The following is a 19,715-nucleotide window of genomic DNA, read 5'->3' as shown; positions in this document are numbered from 1 at the left end:
CATCCCAACCTGGGTGAAAGGGTGAGATGCCAACTCAAAAAAAAAAAAAAAAAGGTAAGTTTCTTTTTTTTCCCGAGACAGAGTCTTGCTCTGTTGCCCAGGCTGGAGTGCAATGGCCTGATCTTGGCTCACTGCAACCTCTGCCTTCCGGGTTCAAGCAATTCTCCCTGCCTCAGCCTCCTGATTAGCTGGGACTACAAGCACCCATCGCCATGGCCAGCTAATTTTTGTATTTTTTAGTAGAGACGGGGGGGGGGGGTTTCCCTTTGTTGGCCAGGCTGGTCTTGAACTCCTGACCTCAGGTGGTCTGCCTGCCTCAGCCTCCCAAAGTACTGGGATTACAGGCATGAGCCACTGTGCTCTGCCAAGATTCTTATCCATTATTCTTCTCTACTTTTATATTTTTGAAATATTTCTTCTCAAATATTATATGACTTATTTATTTTCTGTCTCTCCTACTAGAAACTACACAAAAACAAGTATTTTTATTTTTGTTCATAGATATATCCTTGGTGCCTAAAAAAGTGCCTATCAGAGATACAATAAATATTGGATAAGTGAAAAATAAATCAAAAAGCTCATGTATCAATGATGATGACTGCTGGGGTCCATCCTGCAGACCTTAGCTGCATGACGGAAGAAAAATGTACTCAAACACTGATATTCAGTGAAAACGTGGACTAGGAGGCTAGGCTGCTGACTGAAAAAGTTCTAGCAGCCGCACCTGGATCTGCCACCCAAGCTCAAATTTATTTAGTTCAGATTAAATAACAAAGGTTGTGAGTAAACACTACTAGAAGGTAATTAACAAGATGCGGACCTCCTGAGTAGAAAGCAATCATGCATCTGTGAATGGTCAAAGGTTAGTCTTAGGACCACACAAGTAAACAAACTATTTAGAAGCTCTTTTACATTTCTTTGTTATTTAATTTTGCTGTTAGCTCAAAGAGGATCAGGCTACCTTCAGCCATAACTCTATCATGAGGCTTTTGCAAAACCTTCCAGCCTTCCAAGAAGGTTTGTGTCTATTTTACAATTTCTCCCACAATCCTGACTGAACCCCTACAGATGAACACAAAAATCAGCCGGGTGTGGTGGCGGGTGCCTATGATCCCAGCTACTTGAGAGGCTGAGGGAGAGAACTGCCTGAACCTGGGAGGTGGAGGTTGCAGCGAGCCCAGATCATGCCAGTACACTCCAGCCTGGGCAATAGAGTGAGACTCTGTCTCAAAAAAAAGAAAGAAAGAAAACAGAAAAAGAGAAGGCATAATTGAACAACAATAGGAATGCAAATGGAACATAACTAAAGATTCAGCAGAATTTAAAAAGACATTAAGAGAGGCCGGGTGTGGTGGCTCAACGCCTGTAACCCCAGCACTTTGGGAGGCCGAGGCAGGTGGATCACCTGAGGTTGGGAGTTCAAGAGCAGCTTGACCAACATAGAAAAACCCTGTCTCTACTAAAAATATAAAAAATTAGCCAGGCATGGTGGTGCATGCTTGTAATCCCAGCTACTCCAGAGGCTGAGGTAGGAGAATCACTTGAACCCGGGAGGCAGACAGAGGTTGCGGTGAGCTGAGATTGTGCCATTCATTGCACTCCAGCCTGAGCAACAACAGGAAAACTCCGTCTCCAAAAAAACAAAAAAAAGGACATTAAGAGGGCTGGGTGTGGTGACTCATGCTGTAATCCCAGCACTTTAGGAAGCTGAAGTGGGCAGATCACCTGAGACCAGCCTGGCCAATATGGTGAACCCTATCTCTATTAAAAATACAAAAATTAGCCAGGTGTGGTGGCGCATGCCTGTAATCCCAACTACATGGAAGGCTGAGGCAGGAGAAATGCTTGAACCTGGGAGGTGCAGGTTTCAGTGAACCAAGATGGCGCCACTGCACTCCAGCCTGAGTGACAGAGCGAGACTCCATCTCAAAAAATAAAAAGGCAGTAAGAGGGTTTTGTTTTGATCATTTATGAAATAGCTTTGATTTACGTAGTGCTCCTAAAAATATTGCTATATGCCGGGCGCAGTGGCTCATATGTGTAATCCCTGCACTTTGAGACGCCAAGGAGGGTGAATCATGAGGTCAGGAGTTTGAGACCAGCTTGACCAACATGGTGAAACCCCGTCTCTACTAAGAATACAAAAATTATCCGGGCATGGTGGCATGTGCCTGTAATCCCAGCTGCTCAGGAGGCTGAGACAGGAGAACCACATGAACCTGGGAGGTGAAGGTTGCAGTGAGCCAAGACTGAGCCACTGCATTCCAGCCTAGGCGACAGAGCAAGACTCCCTCTCAAAAATAAATAAATTTATTGCTATAAAAGCTGGACAATATACAGATGGTCCCCGCCTCACAATGCTTTGACATAACAGTTTTTCAACTTTACAATGGATTTATCAAGGTATTAAATGCATTTCAACATGGATGGGTTTATGGGGACATTACACCATAAGTCAAGGAGCATTTAAACATAAAAGGGCTGTGTGAAAGCAGTGAAGACCAACCAATGCAAAATATTTGAGAGCTCTGTGAGAAGGGAAATCCACAAGGTGAGCTCCACATTCACAATGTTTTTTTCACTGAGGGCATTTTCCAATTTGTAGCAGTGAATTAGCAGGGGAAATTCACTATACCAAGGAGAGACAAGAAGTTGGGATTTATGAGCCAAAATCCTGGAAGAGAGGGAATCACAAAGAAATGTGCCCAGAAAACCGTAGCAAATTCTCAAGTTATTAGATAACTCCTCAGCTATTAGTAGAATGAGAATTCAAAGAACCCAGCAGAAAATAGCAACTGAGGAGACAGTCTAACAGCTGAAAAATGCTAGACACATGGCTTCTGGAGTTTAAGCTCTGCCAATGTGGAGGAGTCTTGGTAAACACCTAGGTTTTCACCAGTTCCCAGAGTCAGACCCTAAGGATCAAGTCCATACTCTAAAAGCAAAACAGATAACCAACTAGCCCCAGTAAAATCTATAGTCAATCCAACCAACTCTTAATAAAATCAACATAATCCATTAGGAATCTGTCTGACAGAAGCACAGCTATCTTTGGAGGAAGATAATGTCATCTGAAACTTCTACAATGTTTCCGTAAACAATATTTAATGACCAGATGAATTATGAGGTATGCTAAAATCCAGAAGAAGCAACAAACAAAATGAAAAAGATGAGGAATTTCACCTGAGATCTTAAAAATAACAAAGACTCAAATGAAAAGTCTAGAAGTGATAGTGTAATTGAAAGTAAGAATTCCAACAGATGTATTTAACAGACCAAACCAATACAACATATTACTGAACTGGAAGACAGGTCAAATAGAAAATAGGCAGACTGAATCAGAAGGAAAAAGAAGAAAAAAATTAGAATAGAACATAAGATACACTGATAATATCTAACATACATGTAAATAAAGTCACAAATGCCAAATACAAGAGAGAATAAAATACGAGAAAATTTCCATCAATACTGGCCAAGAAACTCCCCAAACTGACAAAAAACCTAAACTATGAATCCAAGAAACTCAGCAAATTCTAAGCAACCTAATAGAAAGACAACTAACACCTAGGCACATCACATTCAAACTGTTAAAATCTATGAACAAGGAGAAAAATTTTAAACTGAGAGAAAAAAATACTTAATACCTTTCAAAAAAGCAAGGAAAAGGCTGATGGCTAATTTTTCAGTAGGAAGAATGGAAGCTGGAAGACAATGTATGGGCATTCTTAAGAGCTGATGTGCTAGAAAAACCTGACAATTCTAGCCTAGTGAAAACAGTCTTTAAAAATGAAGATATATGAGGTCTGTACCTAGTGTAAAAATATAATAAAAAATTAATTTAAAAAAATGAAGATGTGTTCAAATCAAAGCTAAGAGAATTCATCATTAGTAGATAAGCAACTAAAGAGATACTAAAGGCTGGGCGAGATGACTCACGCCTGTAATCCCAGCACTTTGGGAGGCCGAGGTGGGCAGATCATGAGGTCAGGAGTTGGAGACCAGCCTGGACAACATGGTGAAACCCCATCTCTACTAAAAAAAAATTACAAAAATTGGCTCAGTGCAGTGGCTCACGCCTGTAATCCCAACACTCTGGGAAGCCGAGGTGGGTGGATCACCTGAAGTAAGGAGTCTTGTCAAGACCAGCTGGCTAACATGGCGAAATCCTATCTCTACTGAAAATACAAAAATTAGCCAGGCATGGTGGTACACACCTGTAATACCAGCTACTGGGAGACTGAGGCAAGTGAATTGCTCCAACCCAGGAGGCAGAGGTTGCAGTGAGCCAAGATTGTGCCACTGCACTCCAGCCTGGGTGACAGAGCAAGACTTTGTTTCTAAAATAAATAAATAAATAAATGAAATTAAAGAGATACTAAGGATAATTATTCAGGCTAAAACACATCAAATTGAGGGGAAAACACCAGAAAAAATAAAATGTAATTATAAGTGAATATTAATTGTTTACAAGTAATAACATTTTGAGAGTTGTTAAAATGTTCATAGAAGTAACATTTGTTGACAAAAATAGCAAAAAGGTAGGAAGAGAGTAACAGAGTGAAACTGTTGGTCAGGTGCAGTGGCTCATGCCTGTAATCTCAGCAGGTGAGACCCTGTCTCCACCAAAAACAATAAACAAAATAAAATTATTTAGCCTGATTAATCATTACCAAATAAATGCTGTGGCCAAAAATTTTTAAATGCTTCAGTCATTTAGGGAAAAAAAATCTACATGTTTCATTGTTACTGATCTAGATAAACAAGTCGAGACTAACGTATTTTATTTCCATGATGATAAACAAATAAGCTTGGGCCAGAATAACAAATCCCCCTTCTCATTTTATACATCTTTAGTTTGCTCTCCTCTCTTCATTTGGAAGGAATTTAGGTCACAAAAGAACATTCCAAGATACAATTTCAAACTTGTGCTTCTTCTATTATTATGATAATCAGTTGTGTAATTTCAGCTGTCTAGAATGGTTTTGACAGAAATAAAAGTGAAATGCCTTCAAGAAAGTCAAACACATAAAAAGCCCCCAGTACATGGTAGCTAAAAACAAAACCACAAAAAGAAACCTCCTTGCAGAGTAAAGCAGGAGGAGGGAAAAAAAACCCCACAAAACCAGAAACGACTAATACTGTTAGCCTAGATTTAAAAACAAAACTCAGGTAACTATTTATAAGAGATAGTTTTCAATATACAGACAGATAAATATATAGAGATAAGTTGAAATTAAAAGTTGGGAGAGGCTGGGCATGGTGGTTCACACCTGTAATCCCAGCACTTTGGGAGGCTGAGGCGGGTGGATCATGAGGTCAGGAGTTCGAGACCAGCCTGACCGACATGGTGAAACCCCGTCTCTACTAAAAATACAAAAATTAGCTAGGTGTGGTGGCATGCACCTGTAATCCCAACTACTCAGGAGGCTGAGGCAGGAGAATCGCTTGAACCTGGGAGGCAGAGGTTGCAGTGAGCTGAGATTGCACCACTGCACTCCAGCCTGGTAATAGAACAAGACTGTCTCAAAAAAAAAAAGGGGAGAAAGATATACCAGGCAAATACTAACTAGAAGGAAGCTGTTATGACCATATTAATATCAGGCAGAGTAGATTTAGCACAAAAAGCATTACCAAAGATTAAGAGAAACATGTCACAGTGCTAAAAAGGTTGACAGGGTTCAGGATATGGTACCCTAAAATATAGCACCTTGGCATTTGAGAAAACAGCAGAAGCAAGTAGGTCACTCTCATTTTCCCCTTGCCCTTCTCCCCTCAAAGCAGCCTATAAAAGAAATTATCTCCTTCCTCTAAAGTAGGTCATAAAACTTTCATTCCAGAGGTATCGTCCCTATACCAAGAGGAAAGGAACACCTTTATCCTTGAAGATGCAGAGATGCCAAGAAAAATCTGAACAAACAGGCTGAGCTAAGTTCCCCTTAATTTATTACCATTAGATCATACCCCTTTTGCCCTCCAATCATACTTCTCCACAAACTACTTCTTCATCAAACTTAGGCCAGGAGTTCAAGACCAACCTGGCCAACATGGTGAATGAAACCCTCTCTACTAAAAATAGAAAAATTAGGTCGTGAGCCGTGGCTCATGCCTGTAATCCCAGCACTTTGGGAGGCCAAGGCGGGTGGATCACGAGGTCAGGAGATTGAGACCATCCTGGCCAACAGGGTGAAACTCTGTCTCTACTAAAGTACAAAAATTAGCTGGGCATGGTGGCACACACCTGTAGTCCCAGCTACTCAGGAGGCTGAGGCAGGAGGAATCACCTGAACCCAAGAGGCAGAGGTTGCAGTGAGCCAAGATTGTGCCACTGCACTCCAGTCTGGTGACAGAGCTAGAGTCCGTCTCAAAAACAACCCAAAAAACAAATAAACAAACAAAAAACAAATTAGCCAGGAGTGATGATGGGTGCCTATAATCTCAGCTACTCAGAAGGCTAAGGCACAAGAATCACTTGAACCCAGGAGGAAGAGGTTGCAATTAGCTGAGATCGTGCCACTGCACTCCAGCCTAGGCAAAAGAGTGAGACTGTCTCAAAAAAAAAAAAAAAAAAAAAAGAACAGGAATAAATACAGATATAAACATAAGTGCATATATGCATATGTGTAGGTACAGGTTTTTTGTGTGTGTCTTTGTTGATTTTGGTATCTGGATAATGCTGGCCTCATAGAATGAGTTTGGAAGTATTCCCTCTTCAATTTTTCAAATAGTTTTCTTTTTTACAAGTGTGCGTGTCTGCACACACAAACAATTCTTTCCACACAGAGGGCCTGGAAGCAGTGGCATCCTGATAAACAATAAGTATATCTAGTACCCAGATCCTGGATTCTCAATACCACTGTCCACTAAAAAGAACCAGGGATTCCTGGAGAAGCATGGAATGAATTTGAAAAAATAATTTGTGCTGAAAATGAGGAAATGTTCAAGAATTATGGGAACATTTCAAAATAACACAAGAACCAGTTTAAAGGAGGTCTCACAAACTACCTGAGACAATGTGAGTATCAGAATAAATAACGATAGTAAGAGTTCATAAACTATTGAATAAAATAGGATAAAATAAAATCTATGTGAGTAGTTATAGACATAAATCAACCAATCAATCAATCTGAGGTTTTGTAAGGAACATAAGTATCCTATTTCAAAGTCCTTCCCCATAAAATATGGATTAATTACAAAGGGAAAATGAATAACTTTACAGTAAAGGAGTCTGGTAGACACCATTTTAATCAAGTGTCAAATTTAACATCATCATAATGGGACAAATGTAAATGATGGCACCTGTTGGAATACAACGAGAGGTACAAAGCATTAGCTCTGTCACATCCCTGCCAAAACTAGTGACCTAAATATAATCATGAGGAAACATCAAAAAGAAATTGGCTTGTAACATTAAAAAAAGTCAAGGTTATAAAAATCAAAGGAAGACAAGGAACTATTTCAAACTGAGCCATAGCAAATGTGTGATTCTGAATGGCCTTTTACTGTAAAGGATGGTATCGGATAAAATGGAAAACCTTGAATTAGGGTGTGGCAAGTCTATTAAGGTTAAGTTTCCTGATTTAACTGGCTGTATTGTGGTTATGGGGAAGAAGGTCCTTGTTTATATATAATCTATACTTAAGTATTTCAAGCGATGGGTCATCAGACTGGCACTTACTCTTGAATGGTTAGGCAGAAAAGTTCTTTATATTGTTCTTAAGCCTTTTCTGTAAGATTTTGCTGGTTTGAAATTTGGAGTAATTATTTGAAAATAAGCAAAACAACTTAGTATATTTTAGGAATACATATATACTAGGTAAAACTATAAATAAAAGCAGCAAATTATCAATACAAATTTAGGACAATAGTTATTTATCTCTTCTACAGAAGAAAAGAGACATGACCATAGAAAGACACATAAAGTATACTGGTAAGAATCTATGTTTTGAGGTAGGTGGTACATATGTATTTTATTCTTATTCTTTTTTTTTTTTTTTTTTGAGATGGATTCTTGCTCCGTTACCCAGGCTGGAGTGTGGTGGCATGATCTCGGCTCACTGCAACCTCCACCTCCCGGGTTCAAGTGATTCCTCTGCCTCAGTATCCTGAGTAGCTGGGACTACAGGCACACGCCACCCACCCTGGCTAATTTTTTTTTTTTTTGTATTTTAGTAGTGATGGGGTTTCATCATGTTGGCCAGGACGGTCTCGATCTCCTGACCTTGTGATCCGCCCACCTTGGCCTCCCAAAGCACTGGGATTGCAGGCGTGAGCCACCGTGTCCAACCTATTCTTATTCTTTTAACTCTCTCTTTCTATTTTTTTTTTTTTTGAGATGGAGTCTTGCTCTGTTGCCCAGGCTGGAGTGCAATGGCGTGATCTTTGCTCACTGCAACCTCTGCCTCCTGGGTTCAAGCGATTCTCCTGCCTCAGCCTTCCGAGCAGCTGGGATTACAGGCGCCCGCCACCATGCCCAGCTAATTTTTGTGTTTTTTAGAAGAGATGGGGTTTTACCATCTTGGCCAGGCTGGTCTCGAACTCCTGACCTCATGATCCACCCACCTCAGCCTCCCAAACTGCTGGGATTACAGGTGTGAGGCACCATGCCCGGTCATATATTTGTTATTTATCTGTGCCACATTTCCTGAAAATAAATAAATAAATAAATGATTTTTAAAAATAAAAATAAAAACAACATATGCTATATATGGTGTTTCTACCTTTTTTTTTTTTTTTGAGACGGAGTTTCGCTCTTGTTACCCAGGCTGGAGTGCAGTGGCACAGGAGTTTTGACCTGCTCCATTTCCAACCTGGGCCGGTTCACCCCTCCTTAGGCAACCTGGTGGTCCCCCACTCCCAGGAAGTCACCATAATGATGCCAAACTTGGTGCAGACACCCAATCGTCATATCGCACTATAGCCCAGAACTCCTGGGCTCAAGTGATCCTCCCACCTCAGCCTCCTGAATAGCTGGGACTACAGGCACATGTCACCGAGGCCGGCTGTTTCTACTTTTAATTAAAACAAATGAAATAAACTTTTTTCCCCTTTTGAGATAGGTTCTTGCTCTGTCACTCAGGCTGGAGTACAGTGGTGAGATCATGGCTCATTGCAGCCTCAACCTCCTGGGCTCAAGTGATTCTTTCACCTCAGCCTCCTGAGTAGCTGGAGCTACAGGTGTGTGCCATCACGCCCAGTTAATTTTTGTATTTTTTGTAAAGATACGGTTTCACCATATTGCCCGAGGTGGTCATGAACTCCTGGGCTTAAGCAATCTGCCCACCCCAGCTTCCCAAATTGCTAGGACTACAAGCATAAGCCATGACACCCAGCTAAAAAAAGCTTTTAAGAAGGCCAGGAGCAGTGGCTCATGCCTGTAATCCCAGCACTTTGGAAGGCTGAGGTGGGCGGATCAGCCTGTTCGAGACCAGCCTGGCTAACATGGCAAAATCTCATCTCTACTAAAAATATAAAAATTACAGGCATGGTGGCACATGCCTGTAATTGCAGCTACTCGGGAGGCTGAGGCAGGAAAATCCTGCTTGAACCTGGGGGGCAGAGGTTGTGGTGAGACGAGATCGTGCCACTGTACTCCAGCCTGGGTGAGAGAGCAAGACTCTGTCTCAGAATAAATAAATAAATAAACAAACTGTTGACTGAACTGAAAAGAAGAAATGCAATTTAAACTTGGTGAAAAAAAATCAAATACTGAAATTGAAGACTCACCTATGAGAGATGTTAAATTTCTGGACAATCCTTTTCCCGTTGGCCAACCAGATCTGTATATTAGTAACAGGTTCCAAGTTGTTCAGCAGAACAGCAGACAAATTATTTTTATTTTCAACCTCAATACTCTTTGCTTTAGAAACAATTTTTGGTGTGGCACTAAGGAAATCCAGACAACAAAGTTAGACATGTTTATCCATTCAATAAAACTTTATCATTAAATAATTACTATAAAAATTTTACAGTAAGTATAACTTTTAGGAAGATTTTTGTAAGTTATATCTGTTTCTTCAATAATAACAGAAAGATAAATTATGTCCACATTATATGATGGTTCTAAGAATCTGATAAATTATATATATCCAAGTAATTTGTAAGCTACATATATTGTTACTGGCATTATTTGAGTAGTGCTTTACAGAATGGATAATTTTAAAGAAGGTTCATAGATCTATGGACTTTATCTACTGCCCAGGTTGAATTTCTAAAAGAAATTATAAGTTCTTTAATTGAGCTTAGTCCTTGGGTTATAATAAAAAAGAAACTAAATAAAGTACTTCCTCATCATTCTGAAAGATGCATCCAGATATATTTGTATGTGTGACTAGATATGTACGTACCTTACCAATCTTGATAATTAAAAATATGAGAATTTATAAAAATCAAAGAGCTCCCATATCTAATCTCTCTGTGTTATCTGTTAGATGGGATGGGAACTGTAAAACTTGAAAATAATTAAAGGCTTTGATACTGACACTAATTTTCATTTTTATTACCTCAAAATTCATACATAGATCATACAACACAATGCTGCAGGCAGTGGTAACCATTAAAAAAGAACAATAATATTCAAAAGCTAGCACATGTACTCTATAGTAGTGGGTGCAAGGGAGAGAAAAGGACTTACCTATTGAATTCTGTCCTTAATAAGCCAAGACCTTTTGATTTGGATAAAACAAAAAAAGCCCCCATGATTTTTTAGTGTAGTGCTGGCATTGTTAATATACACTTAGGTAACATAATTTAAGAATCCTCATAAAAATTAACATTAAAAAAATCTGATTTCCAATGAGAGAAATGATAAGCTCTATTCATGTGGTCTACATGGGTAAAATAATGATAGATAATTAGTTAAACCTTGATCTAGGGAAAACAAGACAATAGGCATACTTACCTTCCTAGTCTGTGACCCTGTCCTGAAAAGGGCTGGAACACAGGCTTCGTAGACATACATACTTCATTTTTCTTGTCTTCAACTTTAACGTCCACCTCTTCTTTATCAAAAATTCTCTGTAATTCTGAAGGTAATTCCCTTGGAAAGCAAAGAAATAAAGTGATAAAGCTCCCAATGTATTTTCTTTCTCTGAAAAACATTCTGTACATGCAAAAAATGAATAATATGTAGAAACATACAGAAATAAGAGATATATAACATTCCCTACAATGAAATAATTAAACGTATTCAAAACAATGTAATTAAATAATATAAACAATACCAAAAACCCAAAAGAACAATATAATTTATAAGACTATAAGCTCACGAACAGTATGAGCTTTATTTATTACTTTTTATCATGAAAATATATACCTAAAAAAATATTTTTTTCTTTTCTTTTTTCAGAGACAGGGTCTCATTATGTTGCCCAGGTTGGAGTGCAGTGGCTATTCACAGCCACGATCCCACTACTGATCAGCATGGGAGACCTGCTCCATTTCTGACCTGGGCCAGTTCACCCCTCCTTAGGCAATCTGGTGGTCCCCCACTCCCGGGAGGTCACCATATTGATACTGAACTTAGTGTGGACACCCGATCGGCATATCGCACTATAGCCCAGAACTCCTGGGCTCAAGCGATCCTCCCACCTCAACCTTCCAAGTAGCTGGGACTAAAGGCATGCGCCACAGTGCCCGGCTATATTTTTAAAATTTTTTGTAGAGACAGAGTCTTGTCCAGGCTGGTCTTGAACTCCTGGGCTCAAGCAATCTTGCTCCCTCAGCCTCCCAAAGTGCTGGGATTATAGGTGTGAACCACCACCCCCTGACCAGCATGAGTTTTATACCAGTACCTAGAATAGTACTAAAGTCATGAAATATTTGATGACTATATACTACACCAAGCTTGTCCAACCTGTGGCCTAGGATGGCTTTGAACATGGCCCAACAAAAATTTGTAAACTTTCTTAAAACATTATGAGATTTATGAGATTTTTCTGCAACTTTTTTTAGGCTCATGGGCTATCATTAGTATTAGTGCATTTTAGTATTTTATGTGCGCCCCAAGACCATTCTTCTTCTTCCAATGTGGTCCAGGGAAGCCAAAAGATTGGATACCTCTGTTAACTAAACAATTTGATTTTTCTTTTTTTTTGAGACAGGGTCTCCCTCTGTCGCCCAGGCTGGAGTGCAGTGGTGCAATCATGGCTTACTACAAGCCTTGACCTCCTGGGCTGAAGTGATCCTCCTGCCTCAGACTCCCGAGTAGCATAGAGGCCACCATGCCCAGCTAATTTCTGTATATTTTGTAGAGGTGGTGTTTCACCATGTTGCCCAGGCTGGTCTTGAACTCCTAGGCTCAAGTGATCCACCCCAGCCTCCCAGTGTTGGGATTACAGGTATGAGCCACTGTGCACGGCCAAAGGACAAATTTTAACAAATTATTTTAAAGTAGTGGATTTATTCTAACAGAAATAATCCAAATTCATTTAGTATATAGTTGTGATTTCTGTACTTTTCTTTTCATTTTTTTTTTTTTTTGAGATAGGATCTCACTCTGTTGCCCAGGCTGGAGTCCAGTGGCACCAACATGGCTCATTGCAGCTGCAACCTCTTGGGCTCAAGTGATTCTTCCATCTTAGCTTCCTAAATATCTGGGACTATAGGTGTGTGCCACCACAGCTGATTTTTTTAGGTTTTTTTTTGTATAGATGGGATCTCATTATGTTGCCAGGGCTGGTTTAATTCCTGGGCTCAAATGATGCTCCTGCCTTGGCCTTCCAAAGTGGTTCTAAGATTATATGCATTAGCCACTGCAACTGGCCTACCTGGCCTGTACTTTTGTGTATATAAGTCATACTTCAATAAGAAAGTCTAAAAAATATTTTAGTGAATAAATAGCACTCTATACATATAGCAATTCTATGTAATTGTTTCATTTTTTCTGTTTGGGTTGAAAGGTGCTCAAAGAATGAGAGAAAATATTTGCAAATCATATATCTGATAAGGAATTTGCATTAAGAAAATATGACAAATTCTTACAACTCAACAAAAATGCAAATAATCCACCTGAAAATACAAACAGGCTGAGCCAGTAGCTCATGCCTGTAACTCCAGCACTTTGAAAGGCTGAGGCAGGTGGATCCCTTGAGGTCAGGAGTTCAAGACCAGCCTGGCCAACATGGTAAAACCCTGTCTCTACTAAAATACAAAAATTAGCCAGGTGGGGTGGTACATGCCTGTTATCCCAGCTACTTGGGAGGCGGAGGCACAAGAATCGCTTGAATCTGGGAGACAGAGGTTGCAGTGAGCCGAGATCATCCCAGTGCACTCCAGCCTGGCCAACAAAGTAAGACTGTGTCTCAACAAAAAAAAAAAAAAAAAAAAAAAAAGGCAAAGAAAATACTGGACAGAGGATTTAAACAGACATTTCTTTAAAGAGGATGCACAAATGGCCAATAAGTACACGAAAAGACACTCAACATCACTGGTCATTGAGAAATGTAAGTCAAAATCAGAATGACATACCCCTTCACAACCACTAAAATGGCTATAATTTTAAAAAGAAACCAACATGCGTTAGGATGTGGAAAAATTGGAACTCTCATACAGAGCTAGTAGGAATGTTAAATGGTACAGCCACTTTGGAATACATTTGGGCAGTTCTTCATAAAGTTAACATAAGAGTTAACAATTCCACTTCTAGATTTATACCTGAGAGAAATGAAAACATATGACCACACAAAAACTTGTAGATAAATGTTCACAGTAGCTTATTCATAATAGCCCAAAATGTGGAAATGATCCAAATGACTAATCACTGATAAATGAATAAACAAAATGTGCTATATCCATACAATGGAAATAAGAATAAAGAACAAGGGCTGGGTATAGTGGCTCATGCCTGTAATTCCAGCACTTTGGGAGGCCAAGGTGGGCAGATCACGAGGTCAGGAGTTTGAGACCAACCTGACCAACATGGTGAAACCCCGTCTCTACTAAAAATACAAAAATTAGCTGGGCATGGTGGTGCACGCCTGTAATCCCAGCTACTCAGGAGGCTAAGGCAGGAGAATCGCTTGAACCCGGGAGGTGGAGGTTGCAGTGAGCCAAGATTGCATCACTGCACTCCAGTCTGGGTGACAGAGCTTAACACTCTGTCTCCAAAAAAAAAAAGAAGAACAGATACAAGCTACAACATGGATAAACCTTGAAAACATTATGCTAAAGGAAAGAAATCAGATATAATAGGCCACATACTGTATGATTCCATTTATACGCAATGTGTAGAACAGGCAAATACATAGATACAGAAATCCATAGAGATAGACAGAAAGTGGATTCATAATCCATAGAGATAGACAGAAAGTGGATTCATGGTTATGTCAGGGCTGTAGTGAAGGGGAAAATGAAGAGTGATTTCTAGTGTCTGATTTTTTTTTTCTTTCAGCAATATATTTGGTTTTTGGGGGTTATAATGGTATTCTGAAATTAGATTGTGCTGATGATTGTAACTCTGTAAACATTAAAAAATACTTAACTGTATACTTCAAAGGGATGAATTTTATTATTCATCCCTTTGGTTTTTATATATAATTATATATAAACAAAGTTTTTTTTTTAACATAAATATAAAAAATAGTCAAAATATTTTTCATAGTAGTAAAATTTTAAATACTTAGCTGGGCATGGTGGCTCATGCTGGTAATCCCAGCACTTTGGCAGGCCAAGGCAGAAGGACTGCTTGAGCTCAGGAGTTTTGAGACCAACCTGGGTAACACAGCAAGACCTTATTGCTACCAAACATTTTAAAAAAATAGCTGGGCATGGTGGTGCAATCCTATAGTTGCAGCTATTTGGGAGGCCAAGGTGGGAGGACCACTTGAGATGGGGAGTTTGAAGCTGCAGTGAGCTATGACTGTGCCGCTGCACTCCGGCCTGGGTGACAGAGCAACATTCAGACTCAAAAATACATAAAAACAAAAAACACTATGTTGCCAAGAACAATTAAGTATATATAAAAATTATGGAGCACTGTTGTGATAAAATATTGTTCAGCTATATTCCAATATTTTGTATGATGAATTTAAAATTGTTTTAAAAATAACTGTACACATCATATATATGAATTTATGGACAGAACATGATAGAATGAAATTCACCAAAAATGTTAAAAGTAGTTACTTCTGAGTGGTTACATTATAAGTGATTTTCCAGTTCTTTTTTTTTTTGTTTTTTTAGATGGACTCTCTCTCTGTTGCCCAGGCTAGAGTACAGTGGCACCATCTTGACTCACTGCAACCTCCACGTCCTGGGTTCAAGCAATTCTCCCTTCCTCAGCCTCCCAAGTAGCTGGAATTACAGGCGCCTGCTACCACACCCAGCTAATTTTTGTATGTTTTAATAGAGACAGGGTTTCACTATGTTGGCCAGGCTGGTCTTAAACTCCTAACCTCAGGTGATCCACCCACTTCGGCCTCCCAAAGTGCTGAGAATACAGGCATAAGCCACTGCGCCTAAGTGATTTCCAAGTTCTTAATACTTAAAAAAATTTTCTAGATCAAGCATGTATAATACTTAAATTAATAAATATACAGTAAACATTACAGTTTTTTTCTTTTAAAATTTTAATTCATAAATCACACATCCTCCCAAGCTGGAGCAGGGTAAGAGAGGCTTTTAACATGACCATTTAAAAGACTCTACAGATATTTAAACATAAATATTAAATAATAAAGAAGATGTGGCATTAAAAAATACTTAGTAAAGTAAATTAGTTTAAGTAAGATGTGGGTTGATAAGAATTCAAGTTCCTAAACTTTCTTCAAAATTATAGTTGTTGGCGGGGCGCGGTGAGTCATGCTTATAATCCCAGCACTTTGGAAGGCTGAGGTGGGCAGATCACTTGATGTTAGGAGTTCAAGACCAGCCTGGCCAACATAGTGAAACCCCGTTCTTTAATAAAAACACAAAAATTAGATGGGCATGGTGGCACGCACCCATCATCTCAGCTACTCGGGAGGCTGAGGCATGAGAATCATTTGACTCCAGAAGGTGGAGGTTGCAGTGAGCCGAGATCATGCCATTGTACTCCAGACTGGGTGACAGAGAGAGACTATCTCAAAAAGGAAAAAAATTGTAGTTGTGGTTCTCTTAAGAAAATTAATCTTATAAAAATGTGAATTTACAAAAGAAAAAGTATATCTGTGAATGTGTAGGGGGTGTGTGAACATTAAAATGAATTCTTTGACAAAAAACATGCCTAAAATATCTTCCTATTACAAAGATTATTCACCCCACCTCCTTATTTATTTATGCTGTTGCCCAGGCTGGAGTGGTGCAATCATGGCTCACTGTAGCCTTGATCTCCCAGGTGTAAGCAATCTTGAGTAGCTAGGCTGCCTGGGTAATTTTTTTTTTAAGTAGACATAAGGTCTTATTATGTTACCCACGCTGGTGTTGAACTGCTGAGCTCAAGCAATTCTCATGCCACAGCCTGCCAAAGTTTTGGGATTACAGGCTTGAGCCACCACACCTGGCTACTCACCCCTTTTTGATGGAGTTCAAAAACTGTTGACTCGCACCATCAGAATAACTTCTGAAATCATCATTGACGGTGAATCCGTTTTTCCATAATTTTATATTTACATCTACCTGCAAAACAGTAGGAAACAAAATGCATCATGTTAATAAAATGTAGTAGGATTGAAAGTCCCTTGAAAATTTCTTCTATCACTATTCAGGCCGGGTGGGGTGGTTAACTCTCGCAATCCCAGCATTTCGGGAGGCCAAGGCAAGAGGATTGCTTGAGTGTAGGAGTTTGAGACCAGCCCTGGTAACATAGGCAGACCCAGTTTCTACAAAAAATTAAAATTATTGATATGGTTTGGTGGTGTCCCCACCAAAATCTCAAGCTGAATTGTATCTCCCAGAATTCCCACCTGTTGTGGGAAGGACCCAGGAGGAGGTTCTTGAATCATGGGGGCTGATCTTTCCCGTGCTATTCTGTTGATAGTGAATAAGTCTCATGATGGGTTTCTCAGGATTTTCCACTTTTGCTTCTTGCTCATTTTCTCTTGCTGGTGCCATGATTATGAGACCTCCCCAGCCATGTGGAACTGTAAGTCAAATTAAACCTCCTTTTCTTCCCAGTCTCAGGTATGTCTTTATCAGCAGTGTATAAATGGACTAATATAACTGGCTTCATAAAAATTAAAATATAAGAGGGAAGGGATGTTAGGAGAGGCAGAGAATTGAGTAACCAGGACAGAGGAGAATACTCAGGATCACAGACTCCAGAGCAAAAGCAGTAGAGCTCCCCTAGCAGACAACCAGTCCACTGAAGAAGGAAGAAGGGTTTCACCACAGTCATCCCTTAGAAAAAATTTAACTGGTGGGCCAGATGCAGTGGCTCACGCCTGTAATCCCAGCACTTTGGGAGATTGAAGTGGGCAGATCACAAGGTCAGGAGATCGAAACCATCCTGGCTAACACACTAAAACCCTGTCTCTACTAAAAATACAAAAAATTAGCTGGGCGTGGTAGCATGCGCCTGTAGTCCCAGCTACTGGGGAGGCTGAGGCAGGAGAATCGCTTGAACCCAGGAGGCAGAGGTTGCAGTGAGCTGAGATCACGCCACTGCACTCCAGCCTAGTGACAGAGTGAGACTCCAACTCCCCCCGACTAAAAAAAAGTAGATGCTAGGGCCAAGGAGTAATTTTTCAACATAAGCCTTTCACAACGAATAGACTTTAACTTTTTATGACTTAAACTTTGATAAAATTTTAAATTAACTTAAAAAGCAAATCAGAGTGAAGGGATTTTTCACAAATACTTTTAATGTCTCACGTCAAAAAATCAGCTGGGGTCTCATAATTGGTACTGCTCTCAGCCTGCTGTGACATGTTATTTTGATTGAAATGTTTTTTTAAAAAACCAAACGTCATACAGACATGTAGTTAGGAAAAGAAGTATTTTAATAGCCTTCCCAGGATATTCTTCTTTGATACTTAATCAAAATTTATTAAGTAGTAGTAGTATCTCAAAAGTTAGTTGAGTATCTGAATGTGGAATATAAAACTTACCATCTTTTCATATACTTGTTACATTAAAATATTTTAGTATATGTGATACTTTGGCTCTTTTACTCATGCATCACTCTATTACATCATATATTGGTCATTTGGAAAATACTGATTTTCTTAATTATGCAGATCTTCCAACAGCTGACACATTTATTTCATTATGTAACAAAATTTATATTTGTTAAAATGATACTAATCTCACTAGGAAATTCCTTACGTTTTGAGAAGTTGTCAGGTATGGTGGCTTTCCTTTTCTTTTCTTTTTTTAAGACAGTCTTGCTCTGTTGCCCGGGCTAGCGTGCAGTGGCATGATCTTGGCTCACTGCAACCTCCATCCACCAGGGTCAAGCGATTCTCATCCCTTAGCCTCCTGAGTAGCTGAGATCACACATATACACCACCAATACCAGCTAATTTTTGTATTTTTTTAGTAGAGAAAGGATTTTGCCATGTTGGCCAGACTGGCCTTAAACTCCTGGCTTCAAGTGATCCACCCTCGTTGGCCTCCCAAAGTGGTAGGATTACAGGTGTGAGACACCAAGCCTGGCCTATGGTGGCAATTTTCTAAGTCTTATTTTCACTTAGAAAGTTGGTTAAATAAAATTTTATCATTTTCAACAGCTACTATAAGTTGTTTTCCTTGAAATGCCAGGCTCACTTCATTCATTATTAGAAAATATCTACCAAATATGGAAGTTGGAATAACCATAGTCCGTATGTAAACCATTCTTTCTTGAAGAAGCAATATGCCATGAAAAAGTAGACAGTTGGCTGGGTGTGGTGGCTCACGCCTATAATCCCAGCACTTTGGGAGGCCGAGGCGGGTGGATCATGAGGTCAGGAGACAGAGACCAACCTGAGAAACATGGTGAAACCATGTCTCTACTAAAAATACAAAAATCAGCTGGGCATGGTGGTGTGTGCCTGTAGTCCCAACTACTCAGGAAGCTGAGGCAGGAGAATTGCTTGAACCCAGGAGGCGGAGGCTGCAGTGAGTTGAGATCACCCCATTGCACTCCAGACTGGTGACAGAGCAAGACTCTGTCTCAAAAAAATTTATATATAGTTTGTTGATCTCAAATAACTGCACTTTTCCTTGAGACACTTCTGTATATTGTAGAAATACCTTATGTATACTTCACATTTTGTCATACAGAATATTAAGTTGTGTATTCAAGGTTTGAGATATAAAATTTACAAATTCTACTGCTTCATTAAGGACATTCTTAATTAAAATTAGTTTTCTTTCCCCTTGTAAGTATAAGCAAAGAATAAAGTACAGGTTGAATATTCCTTATATGAAATGCCTGGGACCAGAAGTTTCAGATTCTGAAATATTTGCTGGTTGAGCTTTCCAAATTAAAAAATTTGAAATCTGAAATGCCCCAATGAGCATCTCCTTTGAGCATCATGTCAGTTCTCAAAAAATTCTGGATTTTGAAGCATTCTGGATTTTTGGATTTGGTGGATTTAGGATGCTCAATGTGTAACTGCTAGCAGTTTGTTGCCACTGCCTTGATTCCTATTAAGGTGTTGTAGTTTTACCCACCACTGCTTTTGAAATATCAGTGCAAACTAAATACAGTTTTTTGTTTTATTTTTTGTTTTTTGAGACAGAGTCTTGGTCTCCCACCAGGCTGGAGTGCAATGGCATGATCTTGGTTGACTGCAACCTCCACCTTCTGGGTTCAACAG

General features: G+C 39.5%; 1 protein-coding gene across 2 annotated transcripts in view; it reads right to left on the bottom strand.

Annotated features, from left to right (window-relative positions):
* The window catches only part of UBXN2A (UBX domain protein 2A), a 60,891-nt gene that overhangs the window by 15,781 nt on the left and 25,395 nt on the right, over positions 1-19,715 (bottom strand). For both annotated transcript variants that reach the window (XM_064363894.1, XM_064363893.1), the window contains exons 5-7: positions 16,484-16,590; positions 10,898-11,035; positions 9,724-9,882 (exon numbers count right to left, since the gene is read on the bottom strand). In XM_064363894.1, coding sequence (XP_064219964.1) covers positions 9,724-9,882; positions 10,898-11,035; positions 16,484-16,590 — 404 coding nt within the window. The remainder of the gene's footprint in view (positions 1-9,723; positions 9,883-10,897; positions 11,036-16,483; positions 16,591-19,715) is intronic.

Source organism: Aotus nancymaae, unplaced genomic scaffold (assembly GCF_030222135.1).
Source record: "Aotus nancymaae isolate 86718 unplaced genomic scaffold, 86718_ANA_hifiasm-v0.15.2.pri h1tg000057l, whole genome shotgun sequence".
NCBI lineage: Eukaryota > Metazoa > Chordata > Mammalia > Primates > Aotidae > Aotus > Aotus nancymaae.
Note: the sequence above shows the minus strand (reverse complement) of the source record. Positions and strands in the feature narration are given on the sequence as shown.